We start from the raw sequence: 25211 nt of genomic DNA on the forward strand, positions 1-25211 counted from the left end.
CTGAACTCAGTTGAGTCCCTTGTTAGGCTGGGAGGAACGTAGAGAGTAGAGGTCCCCTTTTTTTTGTTTTTGTTTCATTTGTTGATGTCGGCTACCCCGCAAAATTGGGCTTGGTATATGTATGTATGTATGTATGTATGTATGTATCAAATTTATGATTTATCAATTCAAATTGATCTTTCACGCAGCGAGTTGAAGATGCGGACTGGCTTGGGTGGGAGAAAGATTGAGTATTCATATCAAATTAGTTTTAAAAACTGATTGATTTGTTTTACGCACAATTTAAAAGGATCGTACAGTTGATAGTCGTGTTTAAGGTAGTGGCGAGATCGACGACGCAGTCTCATTTCAATGTATAATTCTTATCCCTAATAAGGTGTAATATCAGTCTTATAATTGCTCTATAGCAGGAACTGCATTGCAGTCTTTATATAGTGATAAAAGTTTAAGATGCATAAAGTCTAAGTGGAAATAATTATTGATATTTAAATTGTATATACGTGTACAAGAAATTATCCATCAACATGTTATGAATATTTTTAGATTAATACTGTATAGTTATTCATATGTACAGTATACAGTATTGTACTGTACATCGATCAATGGGTGTTGCATTTAAATGAAACAAATTTTGTAAAATCAAAAAGATGTAAACAGTGACGAGGTCTTAACACCTTACGTAATTATCTACCAATTTCCTTCATACGCCTGCAATTGCTCTGTGTTAATATCAGATTTTCACATTTAACCCTTTTACCCCCAAAGGACGTACTGGTACATTTTACAAAAGCCATCCCTTTACCCCCATGGACGTACCGGTACGTCCTTGCAAAAAGTGCTATAAAAATTTTTTTTTTATATTTTTGATAATTTTTTGAGAAAATTCAGGCATTTTCCAAGAGAATGAGACCAACCTGACCTCTCTATGACAAAAATTAAGGCTGTTAGAGCAATTTAAAAAAAATATACTGCAAAATGTGCTGGGAAAAAAATAACCCCCTGGGAGTTAAGGGTTGGAAATTTCCAAATAGCCTGGGGGTAAAAGGGTTAAGTTCCACCCCTTAGATCTTTGCCAATCTCCACCTATGTTGGCGTGGCTTAAGAGAATACAGTAATGCTGTAATTATTATTTAGTATGCTGAATTTATTCAATACCAATTTATGACTTTCTCATTAAATTTACGTAGGCCCAAGAGAGTAAAGGCATCGTCCGCGGCAAAACCGGTGTTGTGTACGACGAAGCGATGGCCAGACACAAATGCCCCTGGGACGAGTCGTACCCAGAGTGTCCAGAGAGGCTCCTGCAAAGTCTCGACAGGTGAGTGATTAAGTTCTTTGGATGTAGTTCATCACGTTGGTACGTATCTGTGGCTGGCGAAGCGTCGCCATCGACGCGATCGTTCTGGTTTCGATGTTGGTATATCCTTCTTTAAGTGCAAAATGAATATTCGTACGTCTTCACCAGTGGCTTTTCTCTGTGAATTATATTCCTTGTCCTGCTAATTTTCATATTGAATTCTTTTCCGTTTAACTGCTGCTCTCCATTCATTACTTCTGATGCGCTTGTTTTCCCGAGTGTAGCTGCCGTTTTCTTCAAAGCCACAGGGATGAGATGTAGAAAAGACACAGATACTGTTACTCACGTCACACTTTATTAAAAATTTGATATAAAGTTCAAGTTGATATCACAAGACACTTTAAACCAACTTAAAGCTTTAAATCACTTAACACTAAGCACTACAACTTTAGTTGACTATAACTGTAAAAGCTTATAGTTGGTCAGTACTCCGACTAGAGAACCAATGATGAGTACTTTGCTAGTAGTGCAAGGCGACGAGGTTCAAGAAACTGAAAACAACAAAATACAAACTTACTAAATTTGTTAAAAAGAAATTCCTTAATAAACGAAGAATTGATAATAGTTTGATTTCACCACAAAACACCACAAACATGAAATAGAATATATACAAATTTCAGTAAAGAAATAAACTTACATCTGTGTTACTCTAAGCTACATCCAATACAAGCGAAACGAATTTCCAAAGAAATGTTCTTTGCACTTTGAAGACTTCTTCTACTCTGTCAGTCACCAAAAAACCTTGATCCTATTTCTAGAACATATAATTGTTACAGTGTGATTCCAACACTGATAACTACCAGGATAAACAATCTTTTCAAGAAATACTCGACGATTAACAAACAAATTACAGCAGTAACAATCCAAAACAGACTGAACAATGTTAACATGTAAAACGGACAAAATATCTATAATACAATTTAACCCTAATCACCAAGTTAAAAAACAGATTATATACACAAATGGTTTCTATAAAATGCTGCATTTACACCGAGAAAAGTAGAGTATTGCACAGTTTTGTTTAACCCCACAGATGCAGGGAACTTCAGTTGCTCAACCGCTGTGAAAAGCTGGACTCGAGGAAAGCCACCGAGGATGAAGTGGCGAAGCTTCACTCGCGACCAGTGATTGACCTTCTCAGGTACACCCAGAAAGAGGACGACGTGAAGGCCTTCGAGACGTTGTCTTCTCATTACGATTCCGTGTACTTTAACCCCGTGAGTATCCGTGCGTGGTTTTATCTTTTCCGTTTTCATGTACATATTTTCTATGTCCGAACTGTATTGTGCTGTTTTTTATCAGTTTGTTTTAACCCTTTTACCTGCAAAGGACGTACTGGTACGTTTCACAAAAGCCATCCCTTTACCCCCATGGACGTACCGGTACGTCCTTGCAAAAAAATGCTATAAATTTTTTTTTTTTCATATTTTTGATAATTTTTTGAGAAAATTCAGGCATTTTCCAAGAGAATGAGACCAACCTGACCTCTCTATGACAAAAATTAAGGCTTTTAGAGCAATTTAAAAAAAAATATACTGCAAAATGTGCTGGGGAAAAGAATAACCCCCTGGGGGTTAAGGGTTGGAAATTTCCAAATAGCCTGGGGGTAAAAGGGTTATCATTTTGTTTTAAAATGTGACTATTTTATTCTTTTGATTAATGTATTATGCTTTGCGATTAAAATGCCTTTTTCGGTATAAGTTCATCTTGATTTATGATGATAATGTAAACTTGTCATTTTTATTTTTATTAAATTTTAGCTTCTGTTTATTTTCCAAATGAAGTTTTGGAAATTTGGATATAGACTGTATTGTAAAATTAAATTTCTATCCAGGCTGTGAAAGACCTCGATGACGTCTTTTAATTAATTCTGACATTCATTTCTTATCCGAACAGAAGCTTGTTATAACACCAAATGAAATATTTATCTTACATAATTCACATCTTAAATACATCTCGGAAAATAGCATAAAGATCGTCATCATTATTTTTCTTTATTCACAGCACACATACGAAGCGGCCATGCTTGCAGCTGGATGTACGCTGAACCTATTAGACGCTGTTGCTTCGGGGAAAGTGCAGAACGGAATGGCTTTAGTCAGGTACGTAGGGTGTAGACGTCGCTATAATTTACCTGACCCCAAAGGAGTTTTGTGGCCTCCTGGCATCGAAGGTCATTGACGGCGATATTGTTGCTTATAGATAAAGAACAAGAGGCAATTCAATGTAAAACCATAAAAGCAAAAGATCTTCTTTAAAATGTTTAATAGCTTTCAGAAGAACTGCTTCTGAAATATATTTGAAAATACAGCTAGCATAGTACAACACACCATGCCCGAGAATCTTGGCAAGGATGAACTGAAGAATACGGTATATATCTAGATTGGAAAAAAAAAAGGACTGAGTGTTACGTATGATGTAGATATAGATGCCTGACTATACTTTCAAGTGAATGAAGAATATATATCTAGTCTAGAAATAATAATAATAATAAAAAAAAAAAAAAAAAAAAAGAGATGAACATTACCTAGGATATAGGCATCCCTCCGATTTAACTGATCCTATACTTTCAAAGGGAGGAAAATATATACTGTATCTAGATTGTAAATAAATAACAAACAAAGTGAGTGTTCAAACAAATTTCTAAATCATTGCTTCTACATATACTTTTTTTTGCCTCGAAGGCAATTTCCAATGTTGAAATTTGTCGGTAGAAAGTGACGCGAGTTATGCATAGCTTGTTAGGGCTAGTTATTAATTTTTATGGCATAGCATTACCGGTTTACTTCATCCCAGCTATGTCACCCTAGCATTTTTTATCCATTTGTTTGTTTTTCTTCCACCTGGCTGTTTATTCTTAAAATGTACCCCTCTCCAATTCTTGCCCTTTAGGAAACATCTTGGGTACCAGATGAATATACTAGTATGGAATAATGTTGATGTACACAGGTGAGGAATAAATGTATTTGTTTTTATGAGACCAATTGGCATATGAGTGCATGAGGGGACCAGCTGAATATATTAGTAAAGGATAATGTTTATATATATCAGGGGCAGGGGGAGGGCCCCAGGGGTGAGGGGAGGGCCCCAGGGGCGGGGGGAGGGCCCCAGGGGTGAGGGGAGGGCCCCAGGTGCGGGGGGAGGGCCCCAGGGGTGAGGGGAGGGCCTCAGGGGCGGGGTTAGGGCCCCAGGGGTGGGGGAGGGCCACAGGGGCAGGGGGAGGGCCCCAGGGGTGAGGGGAGGGCCCCAGGGGCGGGGGGAGGGTCCCAGGGGCAGGGGCAGGGCCCCAGGGGCGGGGGGAGTATAATCTGAGGAACAGATGTGCTTGACTACCTGAAGTGATCATGTCTACTTGTTGGAAATTCTCATGAACGTTCTATCTTTCCCGAGGCATTTTACTCTATAAGGGGTCAGAATGTTATCAAATTGTTCTACTTACCAATAATGAGTATCATTTTCATCTAGTGTAATTACATATCCTTTTATTTTATAAAGTGGTTTAGGGTTGACTTCCTCGATAGTACTAAATTTAGTGCTGTATGATTTAAAAATTGTGAGGGCGAGTTAATTCTCCTACTAATCAATTGCCCCTTGGCCCTCAGACCTCCGGGACATCACGCGATGCGAGGCGATTACTGTGGCTACTGCTTCTTCAACAACGTGGCTTTGGCAGCCCAGCGAGCGCTGGAGAAGCACGGCATGTCTCGCGTTCTCATCGTGGATTGGGACGTGCACCACGGCCAGGGGACTCAGCAACTGTTTTACGAGGATCCTAGGTAAGTTATCTCTCTCTCTCTCTCTCTCTCTCTCTCTCTCTCTCTCTCTCTCTCTCTCTCTCTCTCTCTCTCTCTCTCTCTCTCTCTCTCTCTCTCAGTGTAAAAATCTATGTCATTACAGTATATTTCTTCTCTCTCAGAGTTCTCTACTTTTCCATCCACCGCTACGAACATGGAGAATTCTGGCCGGAGCTGAGGGAAAGCGAATACACCTACGTAGGCAGTGGGCCAGGCAGAGGTTTTAACTTCAACCTTCCGCTCAACAAAACTGGGATGAAGAACGAAGATTATTTAGCCATATTTCATCAAATTTTGCTGCCTGTGGCATATGAAGTGAGTTAATTTCCTTTTGATTTGCTGAAGTTGAGAAAGGAACTGTAGTTTATTTCTTTGCTGAAGTTGAGAAAGGAAGCATTCTGTTTTTATCTACTAAGTTACAAAAACAAATCAAGTTAGATTTAAAGTTGAGAAAACAGGCCGACTCTGAAAGTGTTACCGCTATTTATAGTATAAATTGTGATGTGAAGCATTTAGCAATTTTAGTTATTAGAGGAAATAAGATAACGTTTATTGCCTTGAACTAGAACTGCCACTCCTGACATTTTACTTTAACACTCTAATCTTTTTTTGATTGTTCACTTTGATGATAATCTTGTCAGGTGTTGAAAATCTGTTTTTTTACGTAATCAGCTATTTATAATTGAGTCTTTCAGTCGAGAAACATGCCAAGCGCCATTTTTAAAAAGTGTCAGAAATCGCGATTGAAAAATAATAATAATAATAATAATAAAAATAATAATAATAATAAAAATAATGATAATAATAATAATAAAAATAATAATAATGATAATAATAATAATAATAATAATAATAATAATAAAAATAATAATAAAAATAATAATGATAATTATTATTATTATTATTATATTGATAATAATGATAATAATAATAATAATAATAATAATAATAATAATAATAATAATAATAATAATTTGAAAATAGGCAATTTTCAATCACGATTTCTGACACTTTAAAAATGGCACTTGGCATATTTCTCGACTGAAGACTCAATTTACTTTTAATTTTTTAAATATTAAAATATAATAAATGCCAGAGATTCTGATGCAGTAAAGAAATAGATTTATGAGAAGTGGAAGTTAGAACAAATGATAACTTTAGAAATACTGTACATTGTTAAAGAAATTTCACTCCTATCAGGATGCCATCTGACTTAGGTCCAGTCTCCACAGCATCTCTAATCTTTCCAGAAATTCTACCATTTATTCCAGTCTTTCTCTATTACATATTTATCCATTTCATCAATGATCGTTATGCCTATTCCGTTTTTGTCTCTTCTCATTACCATTCCACCAGCTTTTACGATTTTCCTCTTTACTACCGATGGTTTACGAGCCTTTTTCTTTACGTCTTACCTTCTGAAATGCAATAAATATCCGCGTTTCTCTTGCCAGCACTCCCACACTTTCGTAATTTTTCCCGTCCTGTATTTTTTCCCCTTCCGGTTTTTTCCCGTCCCGTATTTTCCCTGTCCGGTATTGTATCCGGTCCCACATTTTTCTGCCCCTGTATCTTTTCCCGTCCTGTAATTTTCCCGTCCTGTATTTTTCCCGTCCCGTATTTTTACCGTCCCGTATTTTTACCGTCCCGTATTTTTTCTCGTCCCATATTTTTCCCTGTCCCGTATTTTTTTCCCATCCCGTATTTTTTCTGTCCCGTATTGTTTTCTGTCCCGTTTATTTTTTCATTCTGTATTTTTTCTTTCCTGTATTTTTTCTGTCCCATATTTTTTCTGTCCCGTTTATTTTTTCATCCTTTATTTTTGCTGTCCTGTATTTTTTCCCTTCCCGTGTTTTTTCCCGTCCCCTTTTTCCCCCATCCTGTATTTTTCCCGTCCCGTATTCTTCTGCCCTGTATTTTTTCTCGTCCCGTAATTTTCCCTGTCCTGTATTTTATTTCCCATCCCTATTTTTTCTGTCCCGTTTATTTTTTCTGTCCTGTATTTTTTCCCGTCCCTTTTTTCCCCCATCCCTTTTTTCCCCCATCCTGTATTTTTTCCCCGTCCCGTCTTTTTCCCTGCATTTTTTCTCGTCCCGTATTTTTCCCTGTCCTGTATTTTTTTCCCATTCCGTATTTTTTGTCCCGTTTATTTTTTCTGTCCCGTTTATTTTTTCATCCTGTATTTTTTCTGTCCCGTTTATTTTTTCATCCTGTATTTTTTCTGTCCCGTTTATTTTTTCATCCTGTATTTTTTCTGCCCCGTTTATTTTTTCATCCTGTATTTTTTCTGTCCCGTTTATTTTTTCATCCTGTATTTTTTCTGTCCCGTTTATTTTTTCATCCTGTATTTTTTCTGTTCCGTTTATTTTTTCATCCTGTATTTTTTCTGTCCCGTTTATTTTTTCATCCTGTATTTTTTCTGTCCTGTATTTTCATCCTTCCCGTATTTTTTCCCGTCCCCTTTTTTCCCCATCCTGTATTTTTCCCCGTCCCATCTTTTTCCATCATTCCCACATTTTATTAGTTCTCGGATATCGTACAACGGCACTTATGCTCCTCTCACTTAATTTAGAGGACACCATTTTCGTCTAAGTGTCTATCTACTATGCTTATGTTTTGCAGCTCCAGTAACAAAGGGATAAGAAAGAAAGACACTGAAAATTGTATCCGAAAGAGGAATAAATATCTTATAAAACAGAAGTTTAATTGAAGGATAATTTTCATACTAAAAGGTCCTCCTCTCATATAGATTGGCATATCATTCTTCAATTGAAGTTATTGTGCTTTATATCATCCATTTATTCCATTTAGATTGTCATTAGAAATGTTATTGCAACTATAGTCCATTTCTTTTAGCGAGGCAGATTTGCACCGACTCGCAGCGGTGCCCTTTTAGCTCGGAAAAGTTTCCTGATCGCTGATTGGTTGGACGAGATAATTCTAACCATTCAGCGATCAGGAAACTTTTCCGAGCTAAAAGTGCACCGTTGCGAGTCGGTGCAAATCTGCCTCGCTAAAAGAAATGGAAGATTTGCACCGACTCACAACGGTGCCCTTTTAGCTCGGAAAAGTTTCCTGATCGCTGATTGGTTGGACAAGATCATTCTAACCAATCAGCGATCAGGAAACTTTTCCGAGCTAAAAGGGCACCGTTGCGAGTCGGTGCAAATCTGCCTCGCTAAAAGAAATGGACTGTAGTTAAGGTGCCAATTACTGTTTTCTACCTCTATTAACATTCTTTGCAGTTTAATCCAGAGCTGATTCTCGTATCGTGTGGATACGATGCTGCCGTTGGTTGCCCCGAGGTTAGGATGAGACTTTAAGGACGCTGCTCTCTTGTGATAGCCTTGGCAAGAATTTGGGTGGAAAAACAACTTGTCCATTTGTATAGTTTCCGCAGAATAAAATTCTGGGGCAGATATCTGATCATGTAATAACTTTGCTGGGCTCCGTAAATTTTTGTCGCTGTCTAAAGCTCTCTATTAATTTCATCTTTGTTTATTCCTTCCAAAGATATTTTGAACAGTTAAGAAAGTTATTAAAAATTCATGTTTTTGCCAATTAGCTAAAATAAGAGAGCAGTTTTTCCCCAGGTATATTTTTAAGGTGCAGAAAGTCTTTCCATATTCTTCCTGGCAAGATAAAGATCCTTCTATATTGTTTTGGAAATGAAATTGAACAGTTGGCAAGAGTTTGCATGGGTCAGTGTACTGTTCTTTTTTATTAGAGTAAGTCAGGAACAACTAATGTTCATTCTAAATAATTTGGACTACGTAAATCTGTCGCATTTTGTGGCGGTTGAGATGAACGTGCTGTGAACATTACAAAATCCGTCATACCATTAACCCTTTTACCCCCAAAGGACGTACTGGTACGTTTCACAAAACTCATCCCTTTACCCCCATGGACGTACCGGTACGTCCTTGCAAAGAAATGCTATTTATAATTTTTTTTTGCATATTTTTGATAATATTTTGAGAAAATTCAGGCCTTTTCCAAGAGAATGAGACCAACCTGACCTCTCTATGACAAAAATTAAGGCTGTTAGAGCAATTTAAAAAAAAATATACTGCAAAATGTACTTGAAAAAAAATAACCCCTGGGGGTAAAAGGGTTAAATTCATGCCACCCTGTTGTTTCCACGGATCTTTATTTGTTACCGGACGAACTATCGAAGGCTTATCTGCCGCATGTTTGACTCTGGAAATTGCTTGCAAAGTATGTGCGTAGATTCATCTCGAAATGAGGACTCTGCCGATCACTTCATTACATTTTTTCAGGTCTCTTACCAAACAGTTTCCATTGGAATGTAATTTTTAACTTAGCGAGAGTAGAGATCCATTTGATGTCGAATGCATATTTCCTTCTAGTTTGCTCCAGAATTGGTTCTAGTGTCGGCTGGATTTGATTCCGCTTGGGGTGATCTGAAGGCAAGTCTTTGAATTGCATGCTTTGACTAAGTGCTTTTGGGATTGGAGATATTAACCTTGACTGCGCTTTTACGAGTGAAAATACTAGCAACTTTAAAGCATGGGAGTTAATTCAACTACAGTGATACGTCTGGATACGAAAGTTTCTGCTTACGAAAAATTCAGGGTACGAAAAGCAATACTAAGATTTTTATGCCCCAGTATACGAAAAAATTTTCAGGATACAAAAAGCTTACGAGATCCCAACTCGTCGCTGAGAGTACAGTACCATTTTTTTCAGGGTATCAACCCTTAATTTAGGTGTACAGGTAACAATACACCTTCACTAATCCAAATGCTTTACATACAGTACCGTAACTTTTATACAGTAGTAAAGAAAACGGACCTTTTTCTTAGGGCTTGGAGGGTATAACTAGGCTATAACTACATTATTGAATAATCTCATGGTGGTTTCTGGAATGGATTAGGCTGTTTTTAACGGTTGGGTTAATTATTGAATGATAGAAATGGCTGCATTGCATGTTTATTACTACAGTTTAGCGTGTTTATGAAAGAAAAGGGTTCTTTTCGTAAGGCTTGGAACAGATTAGGCTATTTACATGTAAAACGCGACTCAGGATACGAAAAAATCAGCGTACGAAACCGTATCCTGAACAGATTACTATCGTATGCTGAGGCATCACTGTAATATATTTCTTTTGGAAAGCTTTAATATTAATTTTAGTGTGTTCAATAGTACTTGCGATAATTTTGTGGTGTGAATGATATCCAGTGTTTGTATATAAATTGCTAGTACTGTATGTGCATGTATACATGAGTATAATGTTACCCTGACTGCATAGATACACATAAATTCTTATGAAAAGTTTGTATGTGTATGTGTGTATCAGATGCTTTTGAAAACTGCTGTGTAAATGTGTAGTGTACTGTAATTGGCCTTCTTGTTGAGAGAAAAAAAAATAAGATACTAACAAGAAATAGTTATGCTATAATTAGTGCATGGCTGCTCGAAGCATTTAATAATTTTGCCTAGTGATATATGTATATACTGGTTGTAATGTTGAACTATATTCTAGAAAAAATGTAGCTGTTTCTTATTTAATGTTTTGGAATAAGATATAAGATTAAGGTCATTGATATGAAGTACTTCATGAAAGATGATCTCTTTGTATATATGGAGACGGACTGATGTTCTAAAATCCGATTTCCCAAATAGGGCTTGATGGAGGTCACCCCGGCTTTTTACGCTCACCTGACGTCTAGTCTAATGACTCTAGCTCGTGGTAAAGTGGCCGTAGTTCTCGAGGTGAGTTATATAATTGCTGTATATTCGTACTGGGTCAGTTGTGTCACTGAGTGTAATCAGTTATTGATTTTGATAAAGGATTTTGTCTTATGAATTTAGCTTCTCAAGGGAAAGCAGGGTTTGATGTGACATTTATGGATAAGGTTATACAGTATCATTAAGTTTAGCAAGATCATTAAGATATGATCTTAGTCTCGAATGTCTTTGGTAATGTGGAAATTGCATCAAGAAGCTGAAATGCCAGATGGGGACAAGATAAAAGAAATTTAACTTCAAGTCTATCGTAGTATATTGCACTTTATAAAAGAGTACAGAACTCGGTTGAGTCCCTTGTCAGGCTGGGAGGAACGTAGAGAGTAGAGGTCCCCTTTTTTGTTTTTGTTTCATTTGTTGATGTCGGCTACCCCCCAAAATTGGGGGAAGTGCCTTGGTATATGTATGTATGTATAAAAGAGTACGCGAAGAAAGCATTCTAATCTACATCCTTTCCACCGTAGGGTGGGTACTGCTTAGAATCGACGGCCGAAGGTGCTTCCAAAACGCTCGCTGCCCTGCTGCACGACCCTTGCCCCATGCTGATGGACCCCCTGAGTCAGCCAAGCCAGAGGTGAGTCTGTGTTGTTTCTTAACCCTTTTACCCCCAGGCTATTTGGAAATTTCCAACCCTTAACCCCCAGGGGGTTATTTTTCTCCCAGCACATTTTGCAGTATATTTTTTAAAATTGCTCTAACAGCCTTGATTTTTGTCATAGAGAGGTCAGGTTGGTCTCATTCTCTTGGAAAATGCCTGAATTTTCTCAAAAAAATTATCAAAAATATAAAGAAAAAATTTTCATAGAATCTTTTTGCAAGGACGTACCGGTACGTCCATAGGGGTAAAGGGATGGCTTTTGTGAAACGTACCAGTACGTCCTTTGGGGGTAAAAGGGTTAATAACTAGAAAGGCCTTTCAACATTTCACATCCCCAATTATCTCATTGGAATATCGTGTCTTCCCCTCTCGTTGCCCGACAGTTTTCACGACCGTGGCCCTAATGTTTGGGCTTTTGTTGCGAGTACCTTGCTCTTCCATATTATGAAGTTTGCAGTATATTCGTAAATTTACAGCTGTAAAAGGCTTTATATTCCGTAGCTGATACACATAAGAGAAACTTGATAAACAAAATATTTTGTATCTATAATTATTTATTTGGTAACCATTTAGTTTTATTTCAGTGAAATCTTTGTGATAGTATATGTTTCATTTCAATTTTAACTGGTTGAAGTGCGCTTAATGTATCATTGTTGATGGTAAAGGAACAGGAATAGAAATTTGTATAGATAAACTTATATTTAATAATATACAATCTAACAGAAGGTATTTTCCTGTAAACCGATTTAAACCGTCATTGTGAAATAAGAATTCAAAGGGAGGTATCGTACTACATACAGTTCATTTGTAATACTATATCTTTTCTTTAAACCTTTTACCCCCAAAGGACGTACTGGTACGTTTCACAAAAGCCATCCCTTTACCCCCATGGACGTACCTGTACGTCCTTGCAAAAAAATGCTATAAAAATTTCATATTTTTGATAATTTTCTGAGAAAATTCAGGCATTTTCCAAGAGAATGAGACCAACCTGACCTCTCTATGACAAAAATTAAGGCTTTTAGAGCAATTAAAAAAAAATATACTGCAAAATGTGCTGGGGAAAAAAAAACCTTTGGGGTTAAAGGTTGGAAATTTCCAAATAGCCTGGGGGTGAAAGGGTTAATATTCCAAGTCTCTTGCATTATTACCTCCGCCATGGTTATAGAATGACATGCGTTTATTTATTTGATTGGCTGTCAGCAGGATTATGTCGAATTTTAACAACAGATAGGTTTTATGGCCCGGAAGAGTCCGTTGAATTTTGGAGGTGATCTGGATCAAAATTGCTTTTCTGGTTATTATTATAGAGTCTGGGTTATTATTGTAAGCATTATAGAGTAAGTTATTATTGTTAGCAATATAGAGTCTGGGTTATTATTGTTAGCATTATAGAGTCTGGGTTATTATTGTTAGTGTTATAGAGTCTGGGTTATTATTATCAGTATAGAGTCTGGGTTATTATTTATAGCATTATAGAGTCTGGGTTATTTATGTTATCATTATAGAGTCTGGGTTATTATTGTTAGTGTTATATAGTCTGGGTTATTATTATCAGTATAGAGTCTGGGTTATTATTTATAGCATTATAGAGTCTGGGTTATTTATGTTATCATTATAGAGTCTCGGTTATTATTGTTTTCATTATAGAGTCTCGGTTATTATTGTTAGCATTATAGAGTCTGGGCTATTATTGTTAGTGTTATAGAGTCTGGGTTATTATTATCATCATTATAGAGTCTCGGTTATTGTTATCATTATAAAGTCTGGGTTAGTGTTGTTATCATTATAGAGTCTGGGTTATTATTGTTAGTGTTATAGAGTCTGGGTTATTGTTATTAGCATTACAGAGTCTGGGTTATTATTGTTATCTTTATACATTCGATTCAGTCATGCCAACATAAGAAAAAGGGATAACTTGGTCCGCAGACCTGAATAAAATATCGACGACCTCCATTGGCGGAAGTCTGAAAATCTCTTGATCGTTCTTTCTACTGGTTATCCATTGCAGCATACAGGAATCCATTCTCAACCTGATTTACGCCCAACGGCCTTACTGGAAGTGCTTCCAATACCAAGGGTCTTTTTCCACGAGCGAGGAGTTCGCCATGCCAAAGCACATGCCATCCGCCACCTTCAAAGGGCCGGAATCCAAGGGGGTTCCCTTTCCAATAACCAGTTTTTATCCCTTCCATTCCCCCTCGAAGCTGGGAGAGATCTCGTCGAGGCTGAAGGAGTTAAAAGAGAAGGGTGAGTTATTCTTATTTTGGTAATGAATTGAGCATTTGCTTTGAACATATCTAAAACACTTTATTTTACTGGCTGTCAGTGCAAACAATGTGTTGGGGCAACCTAACACCAACAACAACAGCAACAAACTTTTAAATTGCAAAGCAAGTTTCCCTACAGAAAAAAATCTAGTTTGTTCCTACGAGTGCATGAACCTTACGTCCTTTTAGAATAGGGATGTGTTTTCAGCGACGCTGGTGTGGTCATTGAATCGTTAGCAGGATAATTAGTTAATGACGAGTGCAGCGAGGGGTATCTCCTCCCACCTGGCTTTCACAAAATAGCCAGTTATGCCATTGGTCACGATGGGTACAGGCATGCTGTCTTGTTCTTCTCTTGACTGTTGGATCTTATCTTAAATTGGTTTGTGATAAGTTCTGATTTTTTTCGTGAGCACATTCTCTCATACCAACTGTCGTTGACAAGGTTCCTTGTTAACTTATCAATTCATTAGCAGCTCCAGCATTGCTGAAGACATTCTGTACATCTATTGTAAAGGATGTTAGTTTCTTTAGCAAGGAAATACAGTATGCAAATTACTTTTAAAATGAATTAAAAGAGGAAAAATGTCAACTTCGAGTAGTTATAATTCTAACGGTCGAAATACACACAGTAGATTTTTCAGAAATCCTAATAATTTTTTACCTTTTTTTCTTTTCGTATAACAGAACACATCAAAGACTTGCCCAGCCACAAACTTTGCCTCGTCTATGATGAAGAGATGAGCAAGCACAGAAATACATCGGAGAAGTAAGTGCCAGATGCTTTTCCTGTTGAACAGGGTGATGTAAGTCTGGTTTTCAGAGTTTATATGAGTGCTAAAGAAGGTGATGAATGCAAGAGTTGATGGGAGAAGTACAAGAGGAAGGCCAAGGTTTGGGTGGATGGATGGAGTGAAGAAAGCTCTGAGTGATAGGAGGATAGATGTGAGAGAGGCAAGAGAGTGTGCTAGAAATAGGAATGAATGGCAAGCGATTGTGACGCAGTTCCGGTAGGCCCTGCTGCTGCCTCCGATGCCTTAGATGACCGCGGAGGTAGCAGCAGTAGGGGATTCAGCATTATGAAGCTTCATCTGTGGTGGATAATGTGGGAGGGTGGGCTGTGGCACCCTAGCAGTACCAGCTGAACTCGGTTGAGTCCCTTGTTAGGCTGGGAGGAACGTAGAGAATAGAGGTCCCTTTTTTTTTTTTTTTCATTTGTTGATGTCGGCTACCCCCCAAAATTGGGGGAAGTGCCTTGGTATATGTATGTATGTATGTATGTACTTCTTTCATCTATAGTTTATTTGCTATTTCTTTATGTTGTTTCCTCACTGGGGTGTTATCCCTATTGGAGGCCTTGGGCTTGTAGCATTCTGCTTTTTCAATCAGGGTTGTGATTTAGCTAGTAATAATAATAAAAATAATGACAATAATAGTAAATAATAATTAACAGCAACACAAACACAAATAATAATAATAATAATAATAATAATAATAATAATAATAATAATAATAATAATAATAATGATAATGATAATGATAATAATATGAGCTAAACTATAACTCTAGTTGGAAAACAAGGATACTATAAGTCCCTCTAAGGTTTCTAACATGGAAAATAGCCCAGTGAGGAAAGGAAATAAGGAAACAGATATAATAGGGTGCCTGTGTGTACCCTCAAGGAAGAGAACTCTTAACCCAAGACATTGGAAGACCGTGGTACAGAGGCTATGGCACTACCCAAGAAGAGAGAACAATGATTTGGTTTTGGAGAGCTGACAAAAAGAGATGTATTTTATAGTTTTTATATTGAGAGAATGGAAAATGGCTGTCTGCTAAAGAAGGTGATGAATGCAAGAGTTGATGGGAGAAGTACAAGAGGAAGGCTAAGGTTTGGGTGGATGGATGGAGTGAAGGAAGCTCTGGGTGACAGGAGGATAGATGTGAGAGAGGCAAGAGAGCGTGCTAGAAATAGGAATGAATGGCGAGCGATTGTGACGCAGTTCCGGTAGGCCCTGCTGCTGCCTCCGATGCCTTAGATGACCGCGGAGGTAGCAGCAGTAGGGGATTCAGCATTATGAAGCTTCATCTGTGGTGGATAATGTGGGAGGGTGGGCTGTGGCACCTTAGCAGTACCAGCTGAACTCGGTTGAGTCCCTGGTTAGGCTGGAGGAACGTAGAGAGTAGAGGTCCCCTTTTTTTTGTTTTGTTTCATTTGTTGATGTCGGCTACCCCCCAAAATTGGGGGAAGTGCCTTGGTATATGTATGTATGTATAGATTAAATTGTAATGATCTTTACTTTTACTACTGCCCAGAGAACACCCAGAGAGACCAGAGAGAACGGAAAGGATTTGGCGCTTCTTGAAGGACTTTGGCGTGACTGAGAGAGCGCTGATTTTGGAGGTCAGTGTCGATTCGCTCGTTCCTGGTTCTGTTTGCTTCCAGAGCCTCTTTACCCCATTGCCTCTCACATCAGACACCTCTGTCTGTAGGAAGTTTAGTTATGCTTCATTTTTACTTGCCAGGAGAAATGCTCTACAGCTGGAGACCAGCGGTAGTCTTTCATGTTCGAAATAACTTTTGAAACCTAGATAGTAGTGTAGCATCTGTACGAGAGTACCTCTCTGGTCCAGTTGCCTATGCGTATAAAGAAACAAAAGTGGAAAATAAACCATGAAAGAGAAATAAAAGAATGATATGAATAACAATATAAAGGTGACTAAAGAGAGAAAAACAATAGCCTTGGTTTTGAAGAGCAGAGATGAAGTTAACCCTTTTACCCCAAGGCTATTTGGAAATTTCCAACCCTTAACCCCCAGGGGTTATTTTTTTTTCAAGCACATTTTGCAGTATATTTTTTTTTATATTGCTCTAACAGCCTTAATTTTTGACATAGAGGGGTCAGGTTGGTCTCATTCTCTTGGAAAATGCCTGAAGTTTCTCAAAAAATTATCAAAAATATAGAAAAAAAAATTTAAATAGCAGTTGTTTGCAAGGATGTACCGGTAAGTCCATGGGGGTAAAGGGATGAGTTTTGTGAAACCTACAAGTACGTCCTTTGGCGGTAAAAGGGTTAAGGAATGTGCAATCTCGGGGTAAACCACCAGGCATCCATAGCTCTTCTTTGAGACTTTCTCTGTACACCATTTGAATGATTTCAGAGAGTTACTCTCTTAGAGGAACCTGTTGCTCTATCAGTACTATGAGGGAAGGAAAAAAACCCATTGAATTAAAGTAGTTACTCCTTTAACCCTTTTACCCCCAAAGGACGTACTGGTACGTTTCACAAAACCCATCCCTTTACCCCATGGACGTACCGGTACGTCCTTGCAAAAAAATGCTATAAAAATTTTCTTATTCATATTTTTGATAATTTTTTTAAAAAAATTCAGGCATTTTCCAAGAAAATGAGACCAACCTGACCTCTCTATGACAAAAATTAAGGCTGTTAGAGCAATTTTAAAAAAAATATACTGCAAAATGTGCTGGGGAAAAAATAACCCCCTGGGGGTTAAGGGTTGGAAATTTCCAAAGAGCCTGGGGGTAAAAGGGTTAAGTGAGGGTGTTAGGTGTTAGTTCCAATTATTTTTTAATGTGTAAGGAAAGAATGTTAGTAATGTGTCTGAATGTCAGGTGTATATGTAAGGGCTCCATCATCAAACTGTTTACTGAATTCTTAAAGAATCCTGTAACTCACATCGTAGGATCTCAGCTGAATGTCAGGTGTACAGTATATGTAAGGCTCCATCATCAAACTGTTTACTGAATCCTTCAAGAATCCTGTACCTCACGTAGTAGGATTTCAACCTTTGACAATTAATTTCAGCATATATACTTGTATATTACAGTTACTATTACTCAGCTGTAGTTCCGTTTAAAATACATTTACCTAACTCGAAAACAGTAATTAATAAGGACAAATTACTAGAAATTGGCTTAAATTTCCCTTGTTTGTTTTACGTAAAAGCTAACAAAATTTGAGGATTGCTTATAGCGAAAAAGACAGTAATTAAGCTACAGAATATGAACTTATCATTCCCCTTTCCCATACTTGATTTACTAAATTATTTGTGGTAAATTTAATAATTATCACCTTTGTTTTGCATGAAATCATTCATCAGCATTTGTGTTTAACCCTTTTACCCCCAAAGGACGTACTGGTACGTTTCACAAAACTCATCCCTTTACCCCCATGGACGCACCGGTACGTCCTTGCAAAACAATGCTATAAAAAAATTTTTTTTTCATATTTTTGATAATTTTTTGAGAAAATTCAGGCATTTTCCAAGAGAATGAGACCAACCTGACCTCTCTATGACAAAAATGAAGGCTGTTAGAGCAATTTAAAAAAAATATACTGCAAAATGTGCTGGGGAAAAAATAACCCCTTGGGGGTTAAGGGTTGGAAATTTCCAAAGAGCCTGGGGGTAAAGGGGTTAAGAGAAGAATATGCTAACTATTCTGTATGTTAATTTCTCAGAGAATCGTTTGATAATTCTGAAGATTGGTTTACCTTGATCACTGATATATTACAGGAAATATCTATGTATCTTTTTAGTTGACTAGCTTTTCTATAGTTTTCCTCATCTTAATAAGAATTTAGATGACCGCGGAGGTAGCAGCAGTAGGGGACTCAGCAGTATGAAGCTTCATCTGTGGTGGAAATGTGGGAGGTTGGGCTGTGGCACCCTAGCAGTACCAGCTGAACTCGGCTGAGTCCCTGGTTAGGCTGGAGGAACGTAGAGAGTAGAGGTCCCCTTTTTTGTTTGGTTTCTTGTTGATGTCGGCTACCCCCCAAAATTGGGGGAAGTGCCTTTGGTATATGTATGTATGTATAATGAAAATGTTTCGTTAGATGATTAATATTGACCCGCCCGAGAAGTAGTTCACTCGACTTCAGTGGAGGGTTGGATTTAAACCCAAAACAAGTAAACAAGTAATACCGACTTGAAATTTTAGTAAATCATTCTCTTGATTCTTCAGTCTCGGAGAGCGACCAGGCAGGAAATCGAAGCTGTGCATACCAAAGATCACGTAGACCTCATGTTTAGTCTAGAGGACCTCACCGAAGACAAGATCAGAAACTTGCAAGAGACTTACAAGTCGGTGTATCTTCATCCTTCGAGTAATGATGCTGCCTTGTTGTCCTCGGGCAGTTTGCTTCAGGTATGTACGGACGTTTTATTCTCAAACATGCTACATTTTTTATGCTGCTACTATGTTTTCATTCATGAATACTTTATTGAGTATGATCTTGTTGATATTACTACTGTTTTCATTCATGAATACTTTGTTGACATATGCACTGGTTGATACTGCTACTATGTTTTCATTCATAAATACTTTGTTGACATATGACCTATTCGATGTTACTACTGTTTTCATTCATAATTACTTTGTTGACATATAAACTTATTGATGAACTGATCGATGTTACTACTGTCTTCATTCATAAATACTTTGCTGACATATGAACTGGTTGATGTTACTACTGTTTTCATTCATAAATACTTTGTTGACATATGAACTATTTGATGTTACTACTGTTTTCATTCATAAATACTTTGTTGACATATAAACTTGTTGATGTTTCTACTATTTTCATTCATAAATACTTTGTTGACATTATAAACTTTTTTTTAACAAAATCAATGAATCACTTAAAGAGAATCTCTCTGGAAGAAGGATTTTGTCTGACAATTTTTTAAATTGGAGCAAAGCACAGTTGAATTGGATGGGAAGAGCTTAATTGGAGAAGGAGGAAAGTAATTGAAATCGTTCACGCGTGGCAGAGTGTTAGCAGAACGTTTATAAGAGCCCCTCTTTGCTTAAGCTCCGGCATCCTAGTGTTTGGTAAATTGGACTTACCCGAACTGAAGTAACTGACTGTAGCTTAGGTAACTAGTTCCTGGAGGAAGTGTAACGGGCAGTACTGCTCCTGACGCAGGCATAAGTGTGGTTCGAGTTGCCGTTTTGTGTAGTGATTTACAGTATCAATCAGATTTTACCCTTGGTTCAGACGAGGTTTTCTTCCTTCATAGGGAAAACCACGTTTGCATCTTGTTATCGGGTCCTTTTATTTCCATGTTTTAAATGTTATATATAGCCGAGTTATAAACAATAGATTGACGAACAAAGAAAGTTTGCCAGTTAGGACTGGCATAGAAAGACCAGAAACAGACGCAAATGGAAGGACATGTCTGGGGGCTTTGTTCCACAGTGGACTAGTAACGGCTGATGATGATGGCGATAACCTTGTTTGAGTAGATTTTACAGTAATATATATTATTTTGTTATTTTAAGGTTGTGGACAGCGTCTGCAGTGGAGAGAGCCAAGGAGGGATTGGGGTTATTCGTCCCCCGGGCCACCATGCCGAGATGGGCCACCCTCACGGATTCTGCCTCTACAATAACGTTGCCGTTGCAGCTAAATATGCAGCTCAGAAATACGGATATCAGAGGTCAGTATCTGTATTGTACTTCTTGTTCTGTGAAGATATGTACTCTGTAGTTCACCATGATTGGAAATTTATTTCAATGAAGAGAAACTGACTCTTTAACCCTTTTACCCCCAGGCTATTTGGAAATTTCCAACCCTCAACCCCCAGGGGGTTATTTTTTTCCCAGCACATTTTGCAGTATATTTTTTTAAATTGCTCTAACAGCCTTAATTTTTGTCATAGAGAGGTCAGGTTGGTCTCATTCTCTTGGAAAATCCCTGAATTTTCTCAAAAAATTATCAAAAATATTAAAAAAAAAATTTTTATAGCATTTTTTTGCAAGGACGTACTGGTACGTCCATGGGGGTAAAGGTATGGCTTTTGTGAAACGTACCAGCACGTCTTTTGGGGGTAAAAGGGTTAAAATGAATTATTTCCAAAAAATGGACGGGATTTTCCAAGTATTTAGGCCGTATTTTTTTATTTATTCTGAATTTATACCAGTAAGTAATTAACAGACATTTGGTTGCTGTTTTTGACTTAGCCATTGGTCATAAGCTCTATTTTTTATTGTAATTATGAGGTGGTAAAGACAGTAGTAAGACTGCCATACATCGTAACTTTTATGCTGAATGCCCTTCAGGGTCTTGTCGCTTTGGGCTACGTCGTATAGTTTCTTACTAACCTAACCTAACCTAAACCCTAATCTACGAGATGGGGCATCCAGAGATCATGGGTAGTGTCTCTCTCTCTCTCTCTCTCTCTCTCTCTCTCTCTCTCTCTCTCTCTCTCTCTCTCTCTCTCTCTCTCTCTCTCTCTTTAGCCATCAGTAAAAAGCTTAATGTTTACTGTAAGTTGTGTGGTAGAGACCCTAGTAAAACTACAATACATTCTAACCTTTATACTTATAGCTTTGGGCTATGTCTTATAGTTTCTTAACCTAACCTTAAACCCTAATCTGACAGGCTGAAGTCTCCCTGGCCAATCTGTCTTAGAGGACAGTGAATAACTCATTGCTTAATTAGGCGAGTGATTGCATACAGTTTTACTCGGTACTTTGTTTCAGGACTCATCCATTTTCACTAAAGGTTATTCGCGGCTTAGCGAGTTGCTTTCACCATCTAAACCAAGTGTAAAGGAATAGAAGTGAAAGGGAAATGGGAGAGACAATAAACCTGTCTCTCAAAATAGAGAAGGTTTTTGAAACCAAGGAAAGAGAGGCTGTTGATGAATTCAGTAGATTGCTATGAGATGTGGTCTCTCTCTCTCTCTCTCTCTCTCTCTCTCTCTCTCTCTCTCTCTCTCTCTCTCTCTCTCTCCTCTCTCTCTCTCTCTCTCTCTCTCTCCTCTCTCTCAATTTGACAAAACTTAAACAGACTAAAATCTCTCTCTCTCTCTCTCTCTCTCTCTCCTCTCTCTCTCTTCTCCTCTCTCTCTCTCTCTCTCTCTCTCTCTCTGTCAATTTGACAAAACTAAAACAAACTAAAATTCTCTCTCTCTCTCTCCTCTCTCTCTCTCTCTCTCTCTCTCTCTCTCTCTCTCTCTCTCTCTCTCTCTCCTCTCTCTCTCTCTCTCTCTCTCGATTTGGCAAACAAAAAAAATAAATTAAAATAAAATTAATCCTCCACATTTCTCTCTCTCTCTCCTCTCTCTCTCTCTCTCTCTCTCTCTCTCTCTCTCTCTCTCTCTCTCTCTCTCTCTCTCTCTTACTCATAAGCAATCCTCTGGTAAACCATAATATATTTGCCTTTTTCAGAATAATGATCCTCGACTGGGACGTTCACCACGGAAATGGAATCCAGCACGTGTTCAAATCCGATCCCTCCGTGCTGTACGTCTCCATACACCGCTACGACGACGGGCTGTTCTTCCCGTCCTCAGAGGACGCAAATTACGACCGAGTCGGGAAAGAAGCCGGGGAAGGGTTCAACATTAACATCCCCTGGAACATGGTACGTTATTTGATATCCTTGGTCTCATTTGAACCCATAACCTGTCATTTGTAGTTGCTGTACAACAGCTATCCCCTTTGACTGGATTGTATTTTGCAGTTAAAGTTTATATTTTATTTAGGAATACAGTACATATACAGTATGCATTTCTAAGCGGAAAATATAACATATCTAACATTTAATTATCAGCTAAAATTGGTCCTCGATAAAATTTCCCAGTCGTAGGCTCTGGAATCATATTCAAAATAGCAGGCAAAACTGAACAAAAAAGCCTTTATTATTCACTGAATTACCTGGGATACTCAACACTTTATTATAAGATAGTTTCTCTTAACAGTGAGTTTTGTGAGTGCATTCAAGGTGAGCCTGGCCAGGCCAAGATGTTTAGTAGGTGCGATATTCTTTTTATATTAATCTTTCTTTCAAAAAAAAAAAGACGCATAGCTCAGAACATTACCCTGTATTTACGCTTGTGTACTCATTATGTACTGTCCTGTTGAGTACTGTCTTGAAAAGAATTCCGATGTAAGTACCACAGACAAATTTTGAGTACTGTCTTGAAAAGAATTCCGATGTAAATACCACAGACAAATTTTCATTCAATGTTTAGTTTTTTACTTTTTTTTTTTCAGAGCGGCATGGGAGACGCCGAATACATCTCGGCAATGCTCCAGATTGTGATGCCCATCGCGTACCAGTTTGACCCCCAGCTTGTTCTGGTGGCGGCGGGATTCGATGCCGCGAGAGGGGATCCTCTCGGAGGTGAGGTCCCACGCGGCGTGTTCATTTGCTTGGGCTTTGATGCGTATCTTTCTGTTATTAACCCTTTTACCCCCAAAGGACGTACTGGTACGTTTCACAAAAGCCATACCTTTACCCCCATGGACGTACCGGTACGTCCTTGCAAAAAAAAATGCTTTAAAAATTATTTTTTTCATACTTTTGATAATTTTTTGAAAATATTCAGGCCTTTTCCAAGAGAATGAGACCAACCTGACCTCTCTATGAGAAAAATTAAGGCTGTTAGAGCAATTAAAAAAAAAAATATACTGCAAAATGTGCTGGGAAAAAAATAACCCCATGGGGGTTAAGGGTTGGAAATTTCCAAATAGCCTGGGGGTTGAAGGGTTAAGTCAGCAAAGAATAGAATGCTAGATGAATCTTTATCAAATATATACAGTAGATTAAGGATTTTATTCAAGTAGTACATTTATTCCCTAAATTGGAAAACCTTAATGCATCAGATGTTATTTACTTGATATGTAACCCTTTTACCCCCAGGCTATTTGGAAATTTCCAACCCTTAACCCCCAGGGGGTTATTTTTTTTCAAGCACATTTTGCAGTATATTTTTTTTAAATTGCTCTAAAAGCCTTAATTTTCATCATAGAGAGGTCAGGTTGGTCTCATTCTTTTGGAAAATGCCTGAAGTTTTTCAAAATATTATCAAAAATATGCAAAAAAAAAATGTAAATAGCATTTTTATGCAAGGACGTACCGGTACGTCCATGGGGGTAAAGGGATGAGTTTTGTGAAACGTACCAGTACGTCCTTTGGGGGTAAAAGGGTTAACATAATATAATTTATTTACTCTGTTGTAATTGAAAGCCAGTGGAAGGAGAAGTCTGATAATAAAAGGACTGTCCCTTATATGAAAGGTTTTATTTACAACAGATATAAATTGGATGAATGATTTAAATGTTTATGTGTCCTTAGTTCTGTTACATGTGCTTATGATATTATTTTCTTATAAATTTAATCATACATACATATATATACCAAGCCACTTTCCCCAATTTTTGGGGGTAGCCGACATCAACAAATGAAACAAAACAAAAAGGGGACCTCTACTCTCTACGTTCCTCCCAGCCTGACAAGGGACTCAACCGAGTTCAGCTGGTACTGCTAGGGTGCCACAGCCCACCCACCCCCGCTATCCACCACAGATGAAGCTTCATAATGCTGAATCCCCTATTGCTGCTACCTCCGCGGTCATCTAAGGCCCCAGAGGAAGCAGCAGGGCCTTCCGGAACTGCGTCACAATCGCTCGCCATTCATTCATATTTCTAGCACGCTCACTTGCCTCTCTCACATCTATCCTCCTATCACCCAGAGCTTTCTTCACTCCATCCATCCTCCCAAACCTTGGCCTTCCTCTTGTACTTCTCCCATCAACTCATGCATTCATCACCTTCTTTAGCAGACAGCCATTTTCCATTCTCTCAACGTGGCCAAACCACCTCAACACATTCATATCCACTCTAGCTGCTAACTCATTTCTTACACCCGTTCTCACCCTCACTACTTTGTTCCTAACCCTATCTACTCGAGATACACCAGCCATACTCCTTAGACACTTCATCTCAAACACATTCAATTTCTGTCTCTCCATCACTTTCATTCCCCACAACTCCGATCCATACATTACAGTTGGTACAATCACTTTCTTTTATAGAACTCTCTTTACATTCATGCCCAACCCTCTATTTTTTACTACTCCCTTAACTGCCCCCAACACTTTGCAACCTTCATTCACTCTCTGACGTACATCTGCTTCCACTCCACCATTTGTTGCAACAACAGACCCCAAGTACTTAAACTGATCCACCTCCTCAAGTAACTCTCCATTCAACATGACATTCAACCTTGCACCACCTTCACTTCTCGTACATCTCATAACCTTACTCTTACCCACATTAACTCTCAACTTCCTTCTCTCACACACCCTTCCAAATTCTGTCACTAGTCGGTCAAGCTTCTCTTCTGTGTCTGCTACCAGTACAGTATCATCTGCAAACAACAACTGATTTACCTCCCATTCATGATCATTCTCGTCTACCAGTTTTAAGCCTCGTCCAAGCACTCGAGCATTCACCTCTCTCACCACTCCATCAACATACAAGTTAAACAACCACGGCGACATCACACATCCCTTGATATCGAACATAATATAATTTATTTACTCTGTTGTAATTGAAAGCCAGTGGAAGGAGAAGTCTGATAATAAAAGGACTGTCCCTTATATGAAAG

At 38.1% G+C, this 25211-nt stretch overlaps 1 protein-coding gene across 2 annotated transcripts in view; it reads left to right on the forward strand.

The window, feature by feature from the left end:
• HDAC6 (histone deacetylase 6) overlaps nt 1–25211 on the forward strand; it is a 90311-nt gene that overhangs the window by 22085 nt on the left and 43015 nt on the right. Inside the window, exons 4-18 of one of the 2 annotated variants that reach the window (XM_068357498.1) lie at nt 1188–1318; nt 2391–2574; nt 3362–3459; nt 4960–5133; nt 5274–5466; nt 8397–8456; nt 10798–10887; nt 11385–11494; nt 13530–13768; nt 14476–14557; nt 16105–16192; nt 18773–18955; nt 20093–20250; nt 21986–22181; nt 22814–22943. In XM_068357498.1, coding sequence (XP_068213599.1) covers nt 1188–1318; nt 2391–2574; nt 3362–3459; nt 4960–5133; nt 5274–5466; nt 8397–8456; nt 10798–10887; nt 11385–11494; nt 13530–13768; nt 14476–14557; nt 16105–16192; nt 18773–18955; nt 20093–20250; nt 21986–22181; nt 22814–22943 — 2116 coding nt within the window. Of the gene's footprint in view, nt 1–1187; nt 1319–2390; nt 2575–3361; nt 3460–4959; nt 5134–5273; nt 5467–8396; nt 8457–9521; nt 9582–10797; nt 10888–11384; nt 11495–13529; nt 13769–14475; nt 14558–16104; nt 16193–18772; nt 18956–20092; nt 20251–21985; nt 22182–22813; nt 22944–25211 lie in introns of both variants that reach the window. The other variant, XM_068357499.1, reaches the window with a different exon arrangement.

This window comes from Palaemon carinicauda, chromosome 34 (genome assembly GCF_036898095.1).
Source record: "Palaemon carinicauda isolate YSFRI2023 chromosome 34, ASM3689809v2, whole genome shotgun sequence".
NCBI lineage: Eukaryota > Metazoa > Arthropoda > Malacostraca > Decapoda > Palaemonidae > Palaemon > Palaemon carinicauda.